The following is a 20,116-nucleotide window of genomic DNA, read 5'->3' as shown; positions in this document are numbered from 1 at the left end:
GTGCGGAGCCGGGAGTCAACCCTGAGCATCGCTGGGTGGGACCCAAAGAGGAAAAAATGGGGGCCATGGTGGAGGGAGGGTCACTTGGTCATGGGACTGGGGCTGAAACACCTGAATTATTAACAACTTTGTAAACCGCAGTGCTGAAGTGAAGCACATACACAACTTCAGGACTTCTAGAACTCTCTCATGCTGTGTAGCATCCGTCCGGGCCCCAAGAAGCCGTGATTCAACCTCCCCTGGCCTGAGACTGGTCACCAGGGCACCGTCCACTCGTATGTTTGTGCCATTTGCACCTCGAAGCGGGCAGCGTCCATTGGAGAGAGCTGCATGGCTTCTGTTCCTCGGCCTGGACGCCCCAGCCGAGTGCCCAGCGCCCTCCCCGCTCTGGGCCTTCAAGAGCCTGGGGGGGGGGGGTGACCTGCAACTGACCAGCGCAACTAAGCCCCCCTCCCAGACTCCGTGCATCTGACACCTTGTGACCCAGAGTGACACCTAGGCGTTCATCCTATTTTTTGGGGGGGGGTCGCCTGTCCAGCTCTGCCCAACGGCTGCTCCTGGCAGTGCCCGAGGGACCGTGTGGTGCCGGGGTTCACACCTGCGGCCTCTGACACGCAAGGCCTGCGCTCAGCCCACCAACCCGGCCTGCGTGGGGTCCTACCCGCGGGGCTCAGGTGTGGCTCCCGGTTCTGTGCTGGAGGGAGACTCTCGGAGCAGGTGCATTGAGGGGACAGGAGGGGCCCAGAGCCAGCAGCCGCTCACCTGGTCAGGTCTGATCATCTGGACAAGTCTGAGTGCCCCACCTGGGCAGCTCCCACCTGGGCAGCCCTGCTCACCTGGGCAGGTATATCCACTTGGACACCTCTGCTCGCCCGGGCAGCTCTGCTCACTATTCACCCGTGCAGTTCTGCTGACCAGGGCAGATACGTCCACCTGAACAACACTGCTCACCCGGGCAGCTCTGCTCTCTGCTCAGTGCTCACCCGGGCAGCTCTGCTCTCTGCTCAGTGCTCACCTGGGCAGGGCTGCTCACTGCTCAGTGCTTACCTGGGCAGTTCTGCTCACCTGGGCAGTCTGCTCACCTGGGCAAGTATGTCCACCTGGACAACTCTGCTCACACGGGCAGCTCTGCTCACCCAAGCAGGTCTGCTCACTGCTCACCTGGACAGGTACGTCCACCTGGGCAGTTCTGCTCACCTGGGCAACTCTGCTCACTGCTCAGTGCTCACCTAGTCAGGTCTGCAGGCCCCACCTGGGCAGTTCTGCTCACCTGGGCAGTTCTGCTCATTGCTCAGTGCTCACCAGGGCGGGGCTGGGGGTCCCACCTGGGCAGCTCTGCTCCCCCCAGGCAGGACTGTTCACCACTCAGTGCTCACCTGTGCAGTTCTGCTCACCTGGACAGGTACCTCTACCTGGATAACTCTGCTCACCCGGAGAGTCTGCTCAGTGCTCCCCCGAGCGGGGCTGCTCACTGCTCAGTGCTCACCTGGGCAGGGCTGCTCACTGCTCCCTTGGGCAGGTATGTCCACCTGTTCAGTTCTGCTCACCTGGGCAGCTCTGCTCATTGCTCAGTGCTCACCTGGGCGGGGCTGGGGGTCGCACCTGGGCAGCTCTGCTCACCCGGGCAGGGCTGCTCACCGCTCAGTGCTCACCTGGGCAGTTCTGCTCACCTGGACAGGTACCTCTACCTGGACAACTCTGCTCACCCGGGCAGACAGTCTGCTCAGTGCTCCCCCGGGCGGGGCTGCTCACCGCTCAGTGCTCACCTGGGCAGGGCTGCGCGCCGCACCTGGAGATCTGCGTGGCGTCGCCGGCGCAGGGGCGGCCGCCCCGGGAGGGCGCGGGGCTGTCGCAGAGGCGCCGCCGGGTCCTCTCGCCGCTGCCGCCGCAGGTCGCTGAGCAGCGGCTCCAGCCCTGCCAGCCGGCCCAGCCGCCGTGCACTGCGCCAGGGGGGAGGGCGGGGGACAGGCGTCAGGGGCTCTCGCGGGACCAGGCGGGCGCGGCCTCCCTGCCCCGCGCGCGCGCTTGGCTCACCCGGGCAGGCGTCGTCTCCGCAGCGCCGCGTCTGGGCGTCGGGTCCGGGGCAGGCGGCGCCGCCGAGCGCGGGCCTGGGGCTGTCGCACGCGCGGTACCGGCGCGCCTGGCCCCCGCCGCACGTGCGGCTGCACAGGCCCCAGCTGCTCCAGGGGCCCCAGTGGCCGGGCACTGCGGCGGGAGCGACGGTCAGCGGGACGAGCGGGAGATAGAGCGGGGACAGACACCCCGGGACGGACAGACCCCACCCGCGCCCGGGACCAGGGCGCCCGGCCCTGTCCACACAGGACAGAGGTCACGCCCGGGACCAGCCGCGCCCAGGACTACCGAGAGCTGCCCCCTCCTCTGTGGAAGGGGTCACCCACGCCCGGAACTGGCCCCGGGCAGGGCAAAGGGCCCCACCTTGTCCACGCGGGACAGAGGCCACGCCCGGGACCACAGTCCAGGACAAGCTACAGAAACGGCGGGGGCCACGGTGGACGGCCAGACCTTCCCCCTCCTCTGGGAAAGGGTCACCCACACCTGGAACTAGCCCTTGGGGCTGTGGCCAGTCTTGTGCAGGACCAATGAAGAGTCCAACCCCTGCCCACTTAAGTCAGAGGCCACAGAAACACAGAAACCACCGAGGCCATGCAGCATCTCGATGTGCTTGGCCAGAGCAAAGCGACTTTGAGGGCCTCTGTCCACAGTGAGACCCTCTCCGGGCTCCCGCCCACTCGCTGCCTCACACTCACCTGGACACGGGTCGGTGCCGCAGAAGTCGCTCTGGGCATCACTCCCTGCGCAGGTGCTTCCTCCGTGCTGGGGTGCAGGATCGGAGCAGTCCCGGGTCCGCTGTCTGGCGCCCCCGCCGCAGGACACAGAGCAGGCACCCCAGGGGCCCCAGCTGGTCCAGCTGCCGTGAACTGGATGGAGGACAAACACATGCGGGGTTCTGACTCCCTGGGACCAGAGGAACTGGGACGTGAGGGTGGGAATATGGACAGCAATCCTTTTTTCTCGGTGGGTTTCGGTTTGGCCGAGGGGTGAGGAAGGGGTTGTCACACCCAGTGGTGCTCTGGGAAAGGGACCACCCATACCCGAAACTGGCCCTTGGGGCTGTGGCTGATCCTGTGCAGGGCCAGTGAAGGGCCCAACCCCTGTCACTGTAAGTCAAAGGCCACAGCCAGGACCACGGTCCAGGACAAGCTACAAAAACGACCGTGGCCACTGTGGACGGCTAGACCGGCCCCTCCTCTGGGAAAGGATCACCCCCCCACGCCCAGAACTGGAGAGCCAGTGAAGGACCCTGTCCTGTCCACGTAAGTCAAAGGCCACACCTAGGACCGCAGTCCAGGACAAGCTACAGAAACGACCATGGCCACTGCGGCTAGCCAGACCTGCCACCTCTGAGGAAGGGGTGGCTTACTCCTGGCTCTGCCTTCAGGGATCAGTCCTGGTGGTTCTCAGGAGACCCTGTGCAGTGCCGGGGTTGAACCGGGGTCTGCGCGAACAAGGCAAGCACTTTATGCCCGGTCGTCTTATTTCTCCAGTCCTCTGCCATTGGTGCTCCGTGGCGGTCGAAAGACCCAGTGAATCCGGAGCTCCCCTTACCTGGGCAGTGTCTCTCATTGCAGCTCTGTGTCTGGAGCCCCGCGCCGTCGCAGTAGGACCCCCCAGCGGATGGGGGAGGGCTACTGCACGCTCTCGTTCGAGTCTGGGCCCCTTTGCCACAGGTCTGGCTGCACGTGCCCCACGGCTGCCACGGGCTCCAGCCTCCGTGAACTGCGGGTACCCCAGGAGACAGAAGTCAAGTCAGGACCACGTTGGCTCAAAAATACAAAATCAGGCCAATAAATTAACACCGTAATGAGCTGGGCGAGCCAGAATCTGAAACCACGGAAAGGGACCCAAAGGAAACATAACAAATGATGTCCTTCCTCTGGCCGCCTTGGTAGATTTTCATGGAAATTAGTGTCTTAGCGAGATCCAGAAGGCCACTTGGGGCCAAAAGCAAGGCCGAAGAGTGTCCAAAGGGGCTCTTTTATTACGGCTACATTTGATCCAACTGCCCTGTGTCAGCTCGGCGGGCACTCTGAAGCCCGAGTTAAATACTTCTCTGTGCCCATACTCTAGCTGTGCTCACAGACGATGCCGTGTTTTTCCACCGTGACCACCTGGACCCCAGGCTGCTGATGCCGGCTTTCAGCTGGATGCAGGTTCGTGTTTACGAATGTCTGCGGCCCCTCCAGTGTCATAATGATGTTCACTGTTCTGACCCCATGACGGTTTCTCCATGACATGATGTTCGCGGTCGAAGAGTTCTCAGTAACACACGCCCGCTTCCAGAGCCACAGCACGGGCTTACGGCAGTTCCCGCGAATGAGATTCCGACCTCTGGTGGTGACCAACACTCGGCGCCCTCTGACCACTGACACTTTCTGCCTGAGACTCTGGCTTAGCTCATGTCAGAGCCAGAGTCAGGGCTTATACTGACTGCACGGGAACGTTCTAGTTAGGAGCGTGTTTTGGTCGTTGGGTTTAACCAAGGTCTAAAACAATAGGATCTTAAAGTCTAATTAGCCTTTAATTAGTCTAATTAGCTCCTGGGCTGGAGCGATAGCACAGTGGTAGGGCGTTCGCCTTACAAGCGGCCAACATGGCCGACCCGAGTTCGATTCCTCCGCCCCTCTCGGAGAGCCCGGCAAGCTACCGAGAGTATTCGATATGCCAGACACAGTAACAACAAAGTCTCCAATGGAGACGTTACTGGGCCCGCTCGAGCAAATCGACGATCAACGGGAGGGCCTTTACCTTTACCTTTTACCTAGCCTTGTAATATGAAGTCATCAAGATATCAAGAGATTGAGGCAGGAGAGATAGTTCAGTGGGTAGGAGACTTGCCTACCTCCGGTTTGATCCCTGGCATCCCATTCAATCTCCTGAGCACCACCAGGAGTGATCCCTGAGTGCAGAGCCAGGAGTCAGCCCTGAGCACCGCCAGGTGTGAGTCCCCAGAAAAATACCAAAGTTACCAAAATACCCCGAACACCATATAGCAAGATGACTACATTTTTTGTTGTGTTGGTTGTTTTTGCCACACTTCTTTGTTTTTTTTGGGAGGTTTTGGGTCCACACGCAGAAGTGCTCAGGGACTGTTTGTGGCTATTTTTAATTTTTTTAAGTTTCGAAAAAATGTTTCAAATCATTTTGCATTTTCTTTTAATCAAAAATTTTCTAATTGAATTGACTAAAAATCTTTGAATGCTGTGGACAGGCAAATACAGGCACACATCTACTTTAGCTGGTAAGAATTTAACCCTGTAGCACTGTCCTCCAGTTATTCATCGATTTGCTCAAGCGGGCCCAGTAACAATTCCATTGTGAGACTTGCTGTTACTGTGTTTGGCATATCGAATATGTCACGGGGAGCTTGCCAGGCTCTGCCGTGCGGGCGAGATACTCTTGGTAGCTTGCTGGGCCCTCCGAGAGGGGCGGAGGAATCGAACCCGGGTCAGCTGGGTTGACTGAGTGTAAGGCAAACGCCCTACCTGCTGTGCTATAGCCCCAGCCCACTAAAAATATCTTGACTAAATTCAGAGTTTTAGCTCTATGGCAGGTGTTTATCCAAAGTTCTCAGATGGCTAATGCTTAATGCCTTAATGCCTATGGATGTGCTGTTAAAAATTCTACCATTTTAACTAGTTTAATATATAATATACATGTATTTTTTTTCCAAGTGTTGGTCAGCAAAAGCCCACACCTCTGACAATGTCAAGTCACATACAAAAATTCACTTTTTTAGTTTCTGTTTTCAGGCCACATCTGCAATGTGCTCACTCCTAACTGTGCTCAGGGACCACTCCTGGTGGTGCTGGTGGGACGCCGGAATCAAACGGGGTCATGCAAGCACGTGTCCTACCCGCTATACTATTGCTCGGGACCCCCAAAGATTCATTTCTTATTGGGGGGTTATAATTGGCTGACATGGATGCATTTATTATCTGTATAGTTTCTGCCACCTGCAGACAGAGGCCTTTCACTAAAGACCTTTTCTGATTTGTTCAGCAACCCAGAAAACTGCAAACCAGCACTGAGTTCCACAGTGTCACAACAGAGTTGACGTGCAGCTTGAGGAAAGAACCAGTCGAGTGGGCATGAAACACACGGATCTTGGGAACATGAAAGAACCACTCGAAAGCCACAGCGGACACGGACCCGTGGAACAGAGCAATGAGGTGGTTGTTGGCCCACATTGCGCTTCTGATTCTGGAAGGATGAGAGACATGGGACTAGGATTTGGGGACAGCGGCAGAACCCCCGAGCGTAAGAATGCCCCATTTCCGTATATGAGGAAAGAACGAAAGAACTTTCCTCCCGGTAGAGGAATGAGATGGAACAGAGCAAGACATCAGTAGGTCCTGTGGCTGGGGGTGCGAGAAGACAGCACCCCAGACAGCCATGAGCCATCCCACCTTGGAGGACGGCTATCATTCCAGAAAGCAGACGGCTGTGGTCCAAAGGGGAACTGCATCCTCAGATGCTACTGTGTATATGGAGGAGTTCAGAACATTCAAATGAGAACTGGCGCAGACACCGATGGCTAACATCTGGGCACCGATTCAAGAATCAGAATGCTCTAGTTGGAAGAATTATCTGCAGCCCCTTTGTTGTGGTATTATTTGCACTACTCCAGCAGGAAACAGCACATCAGCGTCCATCAACAAGGAACTGGATAAAGGAGATGTAAATATAACAGGGCACTGCTCTGCTATTAATGAGGGGATCCTTCCACCTGTACCACATATACCGACCTGGGCCCAAGAGGGGAACTCTTTCATTCGAGGCCTTATGTTCCAGAGTCCCTGTATATCGGTCACTGTCTGTTGTCATTATTTTTTCTTTTTGGGTCACACCCAGCGATGCACAGGAGTTACTCCTGGTTCATGCACTCAGGAGTTACTCCTGGCGGTGCTCAGGGGACCGTATGGGATGCTAGGAATCGAACCCAGGTCAGCTGCGTGCAAGGCAAACGCCCTACCCGCTGTGCTATTGCTCCAGCCCCGTCAATTGTCATTTTTTTCCCATCACACGGAAGGAGTTTAACGGAGACAAGAGCCAATGAGGCTGCTGGAGCAGTCAGGCCGGGAAAGACGAGCTCCATCTGATGTCACTCGTGTCATACAGAGAGAAACCAAGCAAACGGACCTGCTGGGTACAATCAAAATAAGCTTTGAGAATGGAAGGCACAATCTGGATTGAATTGGTCTTTGAGGAACGAACTTAACAGACGCTGGTTCACAATAGGGCACACCTGAAACCCTGCTGATGCTGTGATGGGCTATCTCATCAAGGGCTGCTTTCACACCTGAATTCACTAAGTTCTGTATGTCTGTATGTATGACAATCACTCTCAAGTGGAGGAGGGATGTACCACCCCAGAAGATATCAAGTCTTTTAGTCAAGTCAAAACACTCTTGAGGGGCGAGAGCAATAGTACAGCAGGTGGGGCATATGCCTTGCACACAGCCAACCCAGGTTTGATTCCCAGCATCCCATAGGGTCCCCCGAGCACCTCCAGGAGTGCAGAGCCAGGAGGAACCCCTGTGCATTGCTGGGTGTGACCCAACAAGCGAAAAACCAAATCAAACAAAGACAAAACACTCTTGAAACCAAAGCACGGAAAGTGTGATGTCAGCCCGGAAGAGTTAAGGAATCTGAGGAAGGGATCCTGTCAGAAGGACAGATGCTAGTCCAAAGAGACCCCCACTAACCCAATCTACGGCGATTTAAGTATCACAGTAAATAGTGTTCCTAGAGCGAACAGACGCCATTGGGCTGCACTAGCACGCCACAGGGACAAATGGAGACGTTACTGGTGCCCACTTGAGCAAATCGACGATTAACGGGAAGTAAAGTGATCAAGTGATCAAGTAAATAGTGATTATAAACCACGGTAGTAAATCACACCTGCTAACGGAAGTCAAGACAACAGAGAAAGGGGAAGTTCTCCTCAACATCAGGAAGAGACCATAATTTCCGTAAAGTTTATAGGGAAAGGTGTTCAGTGGTGCGTGTTGGGTATTTAGGGGTTGGGCGCTAGAGGGGGTTGTCAAGCAAGATCATAAGTGGATGTGAAAATGAGTGCACAATGGATGAAAAAGAAAGTGTAGGCTCAGCACTTGTCTACAAAATGCACGTTAGGGACAAAAGCAAGACCAGGATGGATGCCAGTGGCAGACCCCACACTGACTGTCGGGAACACCCCCAGGGTGCAGGCAAACGGAGCTCACGAAGTCCCGAGAGGGCTCAGGATCTCGGCCTGAGAATCTGCTGCCCAAATGCCCAAGCTGAATCCGATTAGGAAGAAAGAGCAGGCAAATCCACACGGAAAACTCTCTCAAAATGTGCTCTTGAGAAATATCAGGCTTAGGTAAGACAGAGATTTTGTTCCAATGAAAAGGGACCGGGCCGTCATCCTCCAGAGGCCATTGGACAGTCAGGTCTGGGCCCGCAGTGATGAAACTTGTTGGGCCTCACGGGATGGGGGTGGAGCCGGGCCTGTCCTCCCCACCCCAATGAAACCCCAAGTCATTGCCCACGAATGACCTCTCTGGCCCCTGATCAAGCTGCTCAATGGCCATGATCCCAGAGACTCAGGAGCAAATCTCGAAACCCAGTGGCTTTTGGCAGAAATTCCTCCAGATTTAAGTGTTAAAATTTCAGAATTTCAAAATCACGTGGCCCAACTGCAGCCACGTGACATCATATGTTATTCATAACCAGCAATAGAACATAAATTGTCTACTGTTGCCTTTTCAGCAGATCTGCGTGTTGAGGTAAAATCTCAAATAATAATGGTGGGTCTGGTGTCGAAATATTGAATGTGATCAAAGTAGAGAGAGAGGAATGTGGAGATCATCTGCCCCACAGGTAGGGGGAGGGTGTGGGATGGGGGGATACTGGGGTTGTTGGGGGTGGAGAATGGGCACTGGTGAAGGTACGGGTGTTTCTTTGTATGACTGAGACTTAGACCCGAAAGCTTTGTACCTGCTCTCACGGTGATTCAATAAATAAAATTATAAAAAATGAAAAAAAAGTAAAATAGAGTTCATGCACAGTTCAATCAGCTAATCAGTGGCTGAACAAATAGCAGTACTCCTACGTTAAAAAAAATGGACCGAAAGGACAAGGCAATAAAGAAAAGGGTGGTCCCCAGATGGATTCTGAAATAGGGAAGAACCAAGAAGGATATTCACAGGAGCAGGGGACATACACGTTCAAACTCGGCCCCTCGGGCACACAGGAATTCCAAGGAGGGGAGGGTGTGCTCTTGGCCTTAGGTGACAAGGGCTCTGTGAACCAAGAGCTACCAGCCATCAGTTTCTCTGCCATACAGCCATGGAGAAAGTTTACTGGAGGTGAAAGTCAACGCGAGGGACACCAGACACGAGGTGTGGAAAATGCTCAAAACACACAGGCCCAGCCCTTGTTCGGTCAGACCTGAAAGCGGCGCTTCCTGGCCCAGCATATTTAAGCCTGGCTTCAGGTTCTTCCATCTGAAAGCGCCTGGAAACATCTGGAGCTTCTACGCAAAGCACCTGGCATAGTTCTGCGAGGTGGTGAGTGATGGGTGCTGAGTAATGGGTATTTAGTCATGGGCGTTTAGAGACAGACGTTGAGGGATGAGTGTTCAGTAATTGGTGGTGAGGGATGCCTGCTGAAGGATGGGTGTTTAGAGAGGAACGCCGAGGGAAAGGTGTTCAGTGGTGCGTGTCGGGTATTTAGGGGTTGGGCGCCAGAGGGGGTTGTCAGGTGTTGAGTGGTGGAGAATGGGTGTTTAGAGATGGTGTTGGGTATTTAGTGGTGGGTGCAGGGTGTTCCGTGGTGGTAGTGGGTGTGGGTGGTTTTGGGGTGTTTAATGGTACTGGGGTGTTGAGCAGTGGAGGGTGTTGAATATTTAGGGTGTTGTTGAGTGTTTAGTGGTGATGTTGGGTGTTCAAAAGTAAATTTTGGGTGTTTAATGGTGGTGTTGGGTGTTCAGTGGTGGGTTTTGATGACGGGTGTTTAGAAAGGGGTGCATACTCGGTGGTGGTGCGGCCTCACGGTGGAGTGTTTCTCGGCAGGCCTTTACCTCTCTGGGTTCAGTTTTCTCACCCGCAAATGAGTGTCTGCACCAGCTACGACTGTGAACACACCAGCTACTCTCTCTCCGTGCAGGTCATATTTGCGACCACCGGCTTGTCACTAGACCCTCCTCCTTCTCCCGCCAGAACTCTACTGGGATCTTCGTCCCCTCTGCAAACACCAACCGTTTTCTCTCTGGCCAGCCTTTCCCCTGCTTGCCAGACCCCACCGCCAGTCCCCGAGCCAGCACACACGCAGAGACCAGACCGAGCTCCCGGCAGCAGCTGGCCCGGCCGACCTGGGCTCTCACCTGGGCAGGGCCGGATGTTGCACATGATGACCTCCACGGCGCTGCCCTCACACAGCCGGCCCCCGTGCTGGGCGGGCGGGTTGCTGCACGTCCTCACCCGGGTCTGGTTGCCACGCCCACAGCTCTGCGTGCATTCCCCCCATGGGCTCCACGCCGACCAGCCTCCAGCCACTGCTCCAAGACCAAACGGGACACCGGCGGGGACATCTCAGTCACAGGGTGGCTGTGCCCAGGGTCCCGGCCAGGACAGAGCATAGCAGGCTCGGAAGGAAGCGGCGTACCTGGGCACGGTCTGGGCTGGCAGGGGCGAGTCTCGGAGTCCGCTCCTGCACATGGGCTCCCGCCATTGGCCGGGGAGGGGCTGTCACACGACCGGCTCCTTCTCTGCAGCCCTTTCCCACAGCTGACGCTGCAGGGTCTCCAGGCGGACCACGGCGAAAAGCCCCCGTGAACTGCAAAGGAGACAGGAGTGTCATTTGTCCTGCAACATAGAGGAGACCCAGTGGGGCTTCCTGGGAAACACACTGGGTCCAGCGCTGAGAAGAGACGTGTCCAAGTTCTCCATCAGGAGGAACTAAGTCTGAGCAGGAGGGAACTGCCAAGACGCAGATCCTTCCGTTACAATCCCAGCGTGTGTGGGTGTTGCTGGTCCCAGTTTACCCCTCTGTTTCTGTCACACCTGGCGATGCTCAGGGCTGACTCCGGCCTCTGCACTCAGGAATCACTCCTGGCGGTGCTTGAGGCCCCGTGGGATGCTGGGGATTGAACCCGGGTTGGCTGTGTGCAGGACAAGCGCCCTCCCTGCTGTGCTATCGCTCCAGCCCCAGCCAAAGGCCTTTTGCATCTAAATCACCCTGCAAGCCAAACCGGGCTTCTGAACAGCAAATCACCCAGATTCTGAACCGAGTTCAGTCTGGGAAGCTGGTTCATTGTCTTGGCATTCTACAGCAGGAGAATTCGTTTTGGTCTTCACTTGCCACAGTGTTACTAAGAGAAAATTCTGGGACGTCTTAAGATTGTGTCAGGTGAGAGAATCCATAAATTGTGCCTGGGTTTGGAAGGGGAGGTTCTCGTTAACTGCCAGAGAGCTCTGAAGCTCACACAGCCTCGGAGCTAGGTCCCATTTTAGGGTGGAGAGGCCATACGATAGTGCTTAGGGGCTCAGGGGCGTGCGGTGTTAAACCCAGCCTCCAGCAATCCAAGCCTGCACTTGAGATGCTCGGGAATTACTCCTGTATTTGCGCAGGGATCACTCCTGGTGGGCTTGGAGGACCACCTGGGATGCCGGAGATCAACCCTGGTTTGGCCACATATGCAAGGCGAGTGTCTTCCCTACTCTCCTGTCACTCTGGACCCAGCATATGAGCTCTCTGAGCCCTTGTCCCAACCCTGGCGGGGGACTAGATTCTTTTTTGTTTGTTTTTGTTTCTTTTTGGTCACACCCAGCAATGCACAGGGGTTACTCCTAGCTCTGCAGTTAGGAATTACTCCAGGTGGTGCTTGGGGACCCTATGGGATGCCGGGGATCGAATCCAGGTTGGCCACGTGCAAGGCAAACGCCCTCCGGCTGTGCTATCGCTCCAGCCTTGGGACTAGATTCTTTAACCAGTAGTGATACGCGCACCTTAGCCAGGACATCATTTATGTGGCTTTTAGGGACTCAGCTGCTATGATTTACTTCATTTCTCTCTTCAGGAAATAGCTACATCACCCATGCAGCGAGCTGCTTTGCCTGGTTTGATTTTAGTTTGGGGCCGTACCCTGCTGTGTTCCGGGCTTACCCTGGTTCTGTGCTCAGAGATCACTCCTGGCAGTGCTTGAGGGACACTGTATGGTGCCGGGGACCAAACCCAGGCCAGCGGCATGCAAGGTGAGTGCTGTCCCCACTGTACTGTCTATCCGGCCCGTCTGCTAAGATTTACCAGGGCCAGGACAGACGCTGAGCGGGGTTGGCGGGATTAGCTGGCCAGATCGGGCAGCTGTGGAGAACCACGAGCTCAAGCTGAGCCCGCCAAGACCAGACCGTCATCTGGGACCTGTGAGGTGGCTGTTGGCTGAGCGCCGTCAGCCGGGGGCACCCGCGGGTGGTGGCCACTCACCCTGGACAGTGACCTGGACCCTGATGAGCACGGAGCCCATCACGTTCCGGGCCACGCACTCGTACTCAGCCGTGTCGTCCCTCCGGGCAGGGGCGATAGACAGGGAGCCATTGGGCAGCATGCGGAGCCTCGCGTCCCAGGGGATGGCCAGGCCCTGCCGGGACCACGAGAGGGCGGGCGTGGGCTCGCCCTCGGCCTGGCAGTTCAGGAGGACTTTGCCGCCAGCCTCCACGACGGTGTCTTCCGGCTCCAGCACGATGGTGGGCGCACCTAGGGGAGGGCATGCAGAGCACAGCGGGGGTCCCAGCTTCACTGGGGGTTCCGGAAGCCTTTGATCCCATGCGGTGAAGGTGACATCCATCTAGGGAACCCTTCGGTGGGGGGGGGGAGGGGCTCAAGAGGAGAGCACCAACGTCTTGGGACGGACGCAGGGCTCGGCCCGGGAACCGCCGTGTTTACTCCAGACTAGCCCGGAGCATTCACCCAGGGTTGCTTCTGGATTCAAACCCCAACCCCACCTCTGGCTGCATCTCTGAACCTTGGGGTCCTTAAAAATGGTAGCTGTTAGAGAAGACGAAGCCACGAAATTTACATACAAGTGCTACTACATGGAAAGTATCATGCTAAGCGAAATGAGTCAGAAAGAGAGGGATAGACCAGAAAGACTGCATTCATCTGGGGAACACAAAGAAACAAAATAGGAGACTAACACCCAAGAGTGGCTGAGATTAGTACCAGGAGGTTTGCTCCATGGCTTGGAGGCCAGCCGCACACGCTGGGGGAAAAGGGAGCTCAGATAGAGAAGGGAGCACCAAGTAAAGGGTGCTGGGAGGATCCCCCCAGGATGGGAGAAGCATGCTGAAAGTAGACTCTAGACTGAACATGATTGCCACTCAATGCCGCTTTTGCAAACCACAGCACCCAAAAGGAGAGAGAGAACAAAAGGGAATGCCCTGCCACAGAGGCAGGGAGGGATGGAGGGGTTGGAGGGGGAGAAATTCTGGGATCCGTGGTGGTGGGAAATGGGCACTGGTGGAGGGATGGGTATTTGATCATTGTATAATTGAAACCCAAGCTCAAAAATTTGTAAGTCGACAACTGTGCCTCATGGTGTCTCACTAACAAAAATTTAAAAAGAAAAAAATGGTGCCCCCCACCCCCACTGGGCTCTTGCAGACGCCCCCAAGATGGTGTGAGCATGCGGTATGACAGTGTGTGGCTCTTTGCAGGGGTTGGGGCCACCCGTGCTCCTGGCTCTGTGTTCTGGGATCAGTCCTGGCAGGGCTCAGGGATATCAGGAATTAAACTCAGATCAGCCGCACGCAAGGCAGATGCCTCTCATGCTATGTATCGTGCTGGCTGGTCGTCTTCCCTCATTCTGGGGGCAAAGAACCACTACAGACGGAATGTCACACTCACACAGTCCAACAGTGTGGGCTGGGAGTTGAACTGGCTGTGCTAAGGGCAGAATCTCTCTCAAATAGGACTCTAAATTCGCAATATTTTGCCTTTGGGTTTATTTCACCCACCTGTCGTCGTTTACACAATGGATTAGTCATCTGTTACCTCTTTCTTCCCAAACCCGAGGGGTTTCGTCTCCAGCCACCCCTTTCTGAAGCCAGTGACTGGTCCCAAGAGGATCCCATCTGCCCCCTGCCCCCGTGAGGTCATTTCTATGTGATTATACCTATTGCTAAATTCCACAAAATAGTTTTGTGAGGGAAAATTCTGTAATTCCATTTTTTAAAAGGTAACTGAAAAAAGTTAAAACCTGGCAGGCTACCGAATGTAACCTGCCCGCACGGCAGAGTCTGGCAAACTCCTTGTGGCGTACTCAATATGCCAAATCCCAGTAACAATGATGGGTCTCATTCTCCCAACCCTGAAAGAGCCTTGAAATGGCTCTTTTAAAATCTCAGGGCTAGGAAGAAGGAGACGTTACTGGGGCCTGCTCGAGGCAATCGATGAACAACAAGATGATCGTGATCGTGAACTGAAAAAAGTTAGATTTAGGTAGGTAAAGGGTGCAGCGTTTAATACCACTAGAGCTTCATAACAAACTTGAACGATCTCAGATATCATCTGGTCTCGAAGAGCTCCCAGTACACAGCATCAGACCAGCCACCGGGAGCGCTCGGGGTTACTCCTGGCTCTGTGCTCAGGAATCACTCCTGGCAGGACTCGGGGGGACCCTATGTGGTATCAAGGATCAAAACTGGGTAGGCTGGGTTCCCCACTGCACTCTCTCCAGTGGCACGGGCTAGAAATGGACTTAGATAAAATTCCATCCACCCTTCTCTCAGGGCTCAACTCTTCACATAATGAGTCGTTCAACTGAACATCTTATCTCCATGTAAACGTTGCTTCTGGGGGCTACTGGCCAAGGGTATGCCTTGCATGTACGAGAAACTGGGTTCAAACTTGTCCCCCACCACACACACACACACACACACACCCTGAAATTGCTTCTGGTACTTTACTCTTAATTCCAGACCAGCCAGACTGCTGGCTTTTCATGCTACTTGCTGAAACAAACGATCCGTCGTTTAGATGAGCTGATCTACTCAACCCATCAGTCTTTCTCAAACCAGGTCAAGGAACCCCCCACGCAGATCACGTGCTCATCTCCCTCTGCTCCCCCCGACAGGGAGCGTTCACTGAAACACCCTGACTTGGGAAAGGGGTTTCTCTCCCGTCTGCTGAGTTATCGCTCTCATCCGCCTACCGACTTCTGGAAGGATCTAGAGTGAAGGAACAGCGCAGCTGAGCAAGACCTGGCCGAGCTCGGGCGCTTTTCGTCTGGCCACAAGAGAAGGGACAGTTGGGTCCATGTGACAGATCTAATAATGAATCCGTTTTTCCCTCAAAACGTCCCATTAAGGGATCAGGAATGTCCTTGATCCAAGTCAGTGTTAGCAGATGAATGAATGGAGAGAACACGGGTGTGTGTGTGTGTGTGTGCGTGCGTGTGTATGTGTATATGTGCGCATGCGTGTGCGTGCGCGTGTGAGTGTGTGTGCGTGTTCATTTGGTTTTGGGGGCGAGGAGGTTGAGTTGCGAAGCTCTGGCCCAGGGAGTCACCACCTTGAGCTGCCCGTGCTGATCAGACAGAGAAAAGAACGTGACGACGCTGATCCACCCTGACCCAGGACATCAGCCACCCCGCTGCGACTGGGAGCCAAGACGGCCACCCTCGAGAGCGTCTCTGAGGCAAGGGCCGCGGGGGCGTCCCCTCACCCGGGAGCACTTACTCTGCAGGGTCAGGCTCAGGCTCCGCTCCACCACCCCCGCGTCATTGGCTGCCACGCAGGTGTAGTCGCCCGAGTCCTCGTTCTGCAAACAAACGGGGACTTAGGACACGAAGGCAGCTGACCGTCGCTGCCACCCGCCTTAGATGACATCTCACACTGACACAGAATGTCTGGGCCACACCCAGCAGCTGTGCTCAGGACTTACTCCTGCCTCTGTGCTCAGGGGTCACTCCTGGGGGTGCTTGGGGGACCCTATTTGAATCCAGGTCGGCTGCGTGCAAGACAAGAGTCTCACCCCCTCTGCTCTGCCTCCGGCCCAGGCATATTATTATTATTATTATTAATTTTTTAAATGTTATAAAGTAGTTCACAATATTTGATTACATTTAACGTTGAAACACCAATCCCACCACCATATTTTGGGTGTTTCCATTCCGAACTCCAATCCCTGTCCCAAAGCAGAACTGAAGTAACATAATATTTCCCTCTACGGTTGGTAGGCATCTTATTATTTAAAAACAAAATAAAACAAAACAAAACTTGGTTTTCTGTTTGGACCCACAGTCAGCTGGTACTTTACAGCTCGCTCCTGGCTCTGCATTCAGGATAACTCCTGGCAGGACTTGTGGGGCCAGAAACAGTGCCCGGGAAGAAATCCTTCTCAAGCTCACTCCTGAGAAGGCAATTTAAGAGTTAGAGAAAACGGCATGTGTATATATACGCTCATAATTAGAATGAAAAAAACAGAAATCCCTTAAGTATTTTCAAAGTGGGCTCAAGAATAACAACTGGTAGGAAACGCGACTAAATGAAATCTTTTTATAGTCTGAGATCTGAAGTTGTCCTCCTAAATGAAGATGTTAATGCTGTTCTTACACATGCCTTAACAAGTATGAAACCCTCAGAATACACAGACACTCCGACGGGTTCTAGGGAATTATTATCTGGGTAATCTCACTATTACCCAGAGACTAGTGAGCACGGGCTCTATTACGAGAACGTGAAATTCTGCCGAGAGAGAGAAAAGGGAAGGGGCAATAATGAATCAAGAATGTAGACCCCAAAGAGATGCAGGTGACATACAAGCCAGTCCTAAATGAGATGAGATTTGGTGACTAGTAAGACTTCACTAGAGAGAGACAGCACGAGGGTGAGGACACTGGTCTTGCCTGCAGCCAGCCTGGGCTCAATCCCCGGCACCCCACAGGGTTCCCCCAAACAGGAGCGATCCCTGAGCACAAAGCCAAGAGTAAGCCCTGAGAACTGCCAGGTGTGACCTCCCAAAACAAAAACAAGACCAACAGAAAAGAACTTGTGAACAGAACTCTGAAGAGAGTGTGAATGAGTGGGAGGGGCTGAGTTTCAGGAAGCAGAGGAGGGCTGGAGGGGTCAGAGAGACTTCGATTTAGGGAAGTGAATTTAGGCGTTAACTTGGGCATGTCAATCACTGTCACTGTCACCGTTGTTCCCTGATTTGCTCGAGCGGGCCCAGTAACGTCTCCATCGTGAGACTTGCTGTGACTGTGCTTGGCATATCGAATACGTCACAGGGAGCTTGCCAGGCTCTGCTGTGCGGGCGAGATACTCTCGGTAGCTTGCCGGGCTCTCCGAGAGGGGCATACAAATAGAACATTCTAGCAGGAAACTTGTTGGAACTTGCAAAAATTTCAGGGTGGGAGACTTGTGTTTGGGAATCTGGAACTGGTGAGGAATTTAGTTTGCCTGTCATCCCTGGTATCACAAACGTCTTCGGAAACAGTCGCATTTGTGAAGAGGAAAGTGGGGTGATTGATGCTGAGTAAGGTCGATTCAAGTTCCAGGAGCTAAAGATAGAAACGATCTCAAAACTGCAGCCAGAGGGGAGGGTGTCTGCCTTGCAGAGGGCTAGCTGGGTCCGATCCCCGAGCACCACCAGGAGTGATCCCTGAGCGTGGAGCTAAGACTCAGCCCTGAGCACTGCTGGGTGTGGCCCCCAAACAACACCCTGAAAAAAGATAAAACCCAAAGAAATGAAGCCACAACCAACTCTACCTCGTGCTGAAATAAACAAAATCAAGAAGACTGGGCATGACCCACCGGAACGGGGGAGCCTATTTAATGATCATTTCACCCAATTCGCAGCAAGCCGCAACCCAACAGCCAGATGTGACCCAGCTGAGACACTTGTTTGTTTGTTTGCTTTTTGGGTCACACCCAGCGATGCTCAGGGCTGACTTCTGGTAATCAGGAATTACTCCTGGTGGTGCTCAGGGGATCATATGGGATGCCGAGAATAGAACCCGGGTTGGCCGCGTGCAAGGCAAACACCCTACCAGCCGTGCTATAGCTCCAGCTCCAACTGAGACATTTTGAGGTCAAATAAACTGTCTCATCCCCGTGCTCACGAGTCAGAAAACTTAGAAGCAGGGTTCATTTTCTGAGATACGGAAACTTCTGGAAAGCCCCGCGATAGCTGTGGCGTGGTGGTAGAGCTCTACCCCCGACCCAGTTCGTAACTGGACTCTCTCTGCCTGCGTGAAAGCGACTCGAGGCCGGGAGGCCCGAGAACGCAGAATTCTCCGACTGCTCGGACTTCTTTGAAAAGGCATCAAAGATTTCCCGTCGATTTCGGAAACTCGACGACTAGTGACTTTCAGAAGGTTTAAGCTTTGGTTCCAAGCTCCCGGCCTGGGGAGGCGGGAGACATGGACAGGGTGGCCACTGGCCAGCAGTCCGACTTACCACGGTGCCGTAGATGGCCAGGGAGCCGTTGCTAAGCTGCTGGATGCGGTGGTTGATTTCAACGTCCACCCCCTTCCGGCTCCACTGGATGGTCGGGGCGGGGTCCCCCTTCACCTCACAGTCCAGGATGGCGTTGCCCCCCAGGGGCTCGATCCAGTTGGAAGGGTAATCGCCCTTGAAGACCGGAGGTTCTGGGAAGCGAAAGACAAGTCCGGCGAACGTTCTGACCACCTACTGGTGACCGGACGGACCGAGTTTAGAGAAGTTCTTAGTGGATGGAGTGGGGAGAAAAGCTGCTTTCAAATCCCGTGAATGATCCAGAGTTGACTGGAAATTGTGGCGGCTTCAACCATATTTTTTTTCCCCCTCACTCAGTTCCCCAGACCAGGGGCTGTGTTTGGGATTGCTTTTGCCAGTTCCAGACATGAGGCTCAGGGTCTCATGGTTAAGTGGTGCCCTATCTACATCCTGACTCAACTTCTAGAATCATCTCACTGGGGAAATCACAAACAGCAAGGCTGATCGGATCACCTCGGCACATGTGGCGGCCCCGGGGTTCGAACCCAGGACTGGGCGCGCTTGCTAGTAAGGGTTTAAGCCATGGCGCCATCTTTCAGCCTTGTTTCAACCATCTAAATGGAAGATTCTCCTTGTGCCAAACTCCCGTTCGTGACTTTCTGCTTTGTGGGCGAACGTGCCCACCTCTTCTCTCCCGTCTGCCCATCACTGACCTGAATTTCCGCTGAATCCCTTCCTAACCAGGAAGCCAAGGAGGAGCCCTCGGGGGACACGCGCGCATCGGGCCACACACCAGCACGTTCACCCACCTTTCACGTAAACAAATCCGATGGCCTTCACAAAGCCCACGCTGTTCTCGGCTGTGCAGACGTACGTGCCGGCGTCCCCCTTGGCCACGCGCTCAATAACAAGCTCACTGTGTCCCTTGACACTGTCGAAGTGGGCTGCAGGGACAACACAGACCTCTCTCAGTCCCCCGGGAAGGTCGCCATGCACTAGGCAGCAGGCAGACGGGATTTATGAGCTGAATCAGCCCCCCCGGGCCCCGGGCGGTTGAGCCTCGGGAAAAGGGACTTTTTCAGTTGCCTCCCGGCAAGTCGCTGGGTCTGGAGACGCTTGTTTGAAGAATGACCAACAGCAAGAAGAGACAGGAAGAGAGAAGGAAAACAAACACCTCGAAAATGAGTTTCGAGCGGAGGGCCACCTTCCCCTCCACAGTGTGACATCCAGCTGGCCCACGATCCCCTCTGGGGTTCAAACATCTTTGCCGAAGAAACGGCACATTTTCCATTTCCTTTATCTCATTCCGCCCCGACATCGAAACCATGAAAACCCCTTTTCAGTTCTCACTCCTCCACTGACTTGGCCGGCCAAGAGGGAAAAATCCCGAGAACACGGGCCGTCAGGTAACGCCGTAGGACACGGCACATCTGTGACCAGTTACACTCTACAATCATGGGCATGTAAATATTTGCACAGGGAGGGGTGGTACTTGGAACGGGCATGAGGGAAATACGTTAATCCGAACACAACAAACAACTTAAGGACGATTCGGGAGCACGCCAGCCAGAGTCCTG

General features: G+C 54.5%; 1 protein-coding gene across 1 annotated transcript in view; it reads right to left on the bottom strand.

Annotated features, from left to right (window-relative positions):
- Positions 1–20,116, bottom strand: part of HMCN1 (hemicentin 1) — a 355,305-nt gene that overhangs the window by 19,334 nt on the left and 315,855 nt on the right. Inside the window, exons 84-93 of the mRNA XM_056106608.1 lie at positions 19,349–19,483; positions 18,522–18,712; positions 15,801–15,882; positions 12,550–12,819; positions 10,732–10,902; positions 10,451–10,621; positions 3,628–3,798; positions 2,769–2,939; positions 2,035–2,205; positions 1,767–1,940 (exon numbers count right to left, since the gene is read on the bottom strand). Coding sequence (XP_055962583.1) covers positions 1,767–1,940; positions 2,035–2,205; positions 2,769–2,939; positions 3,628–3,798; positions 10,451–10,621; positions 10,732–10,902; positions 12,550–12,819; positions 15,801–15,882; positions 18,522–18,712; positions 19,349–19,483 — 1,707 coding nt within the window. The remainder of the gene's footprint in view (positions 1–1,766; positions 1,941–2,034; positions 2,206–2,768; positions 2,940–3,627; positions 3,799–10,450; positions 10,622–10,731; positions 10,903–12,549; positions 12,820–15,800; positions 15,883–18,521; positions 18,713–19,348; positions 19,484–20,116) is intronic.

Source organism: Sorex fumeus, unplaced genomic scaffold (genome assembly GCF_029834395.1).
Source record: "Sorex fumeus unplaced genomic scaffold, SorFum_2.1 ptg000135l, whole genome shotgun sequence".
Classification (NCBI taxonomy): Eukaryota; Metazoa; Chordata; class Mammalia; order Eulipotyphla; family Soricidae; genus Sorex; species Sorex fumeus.
The sequence above is the reverse complement of the archived record's forward strand: the minus strand, read 5'-3'. Positions and strand labels throughout refer to the sequence as shown.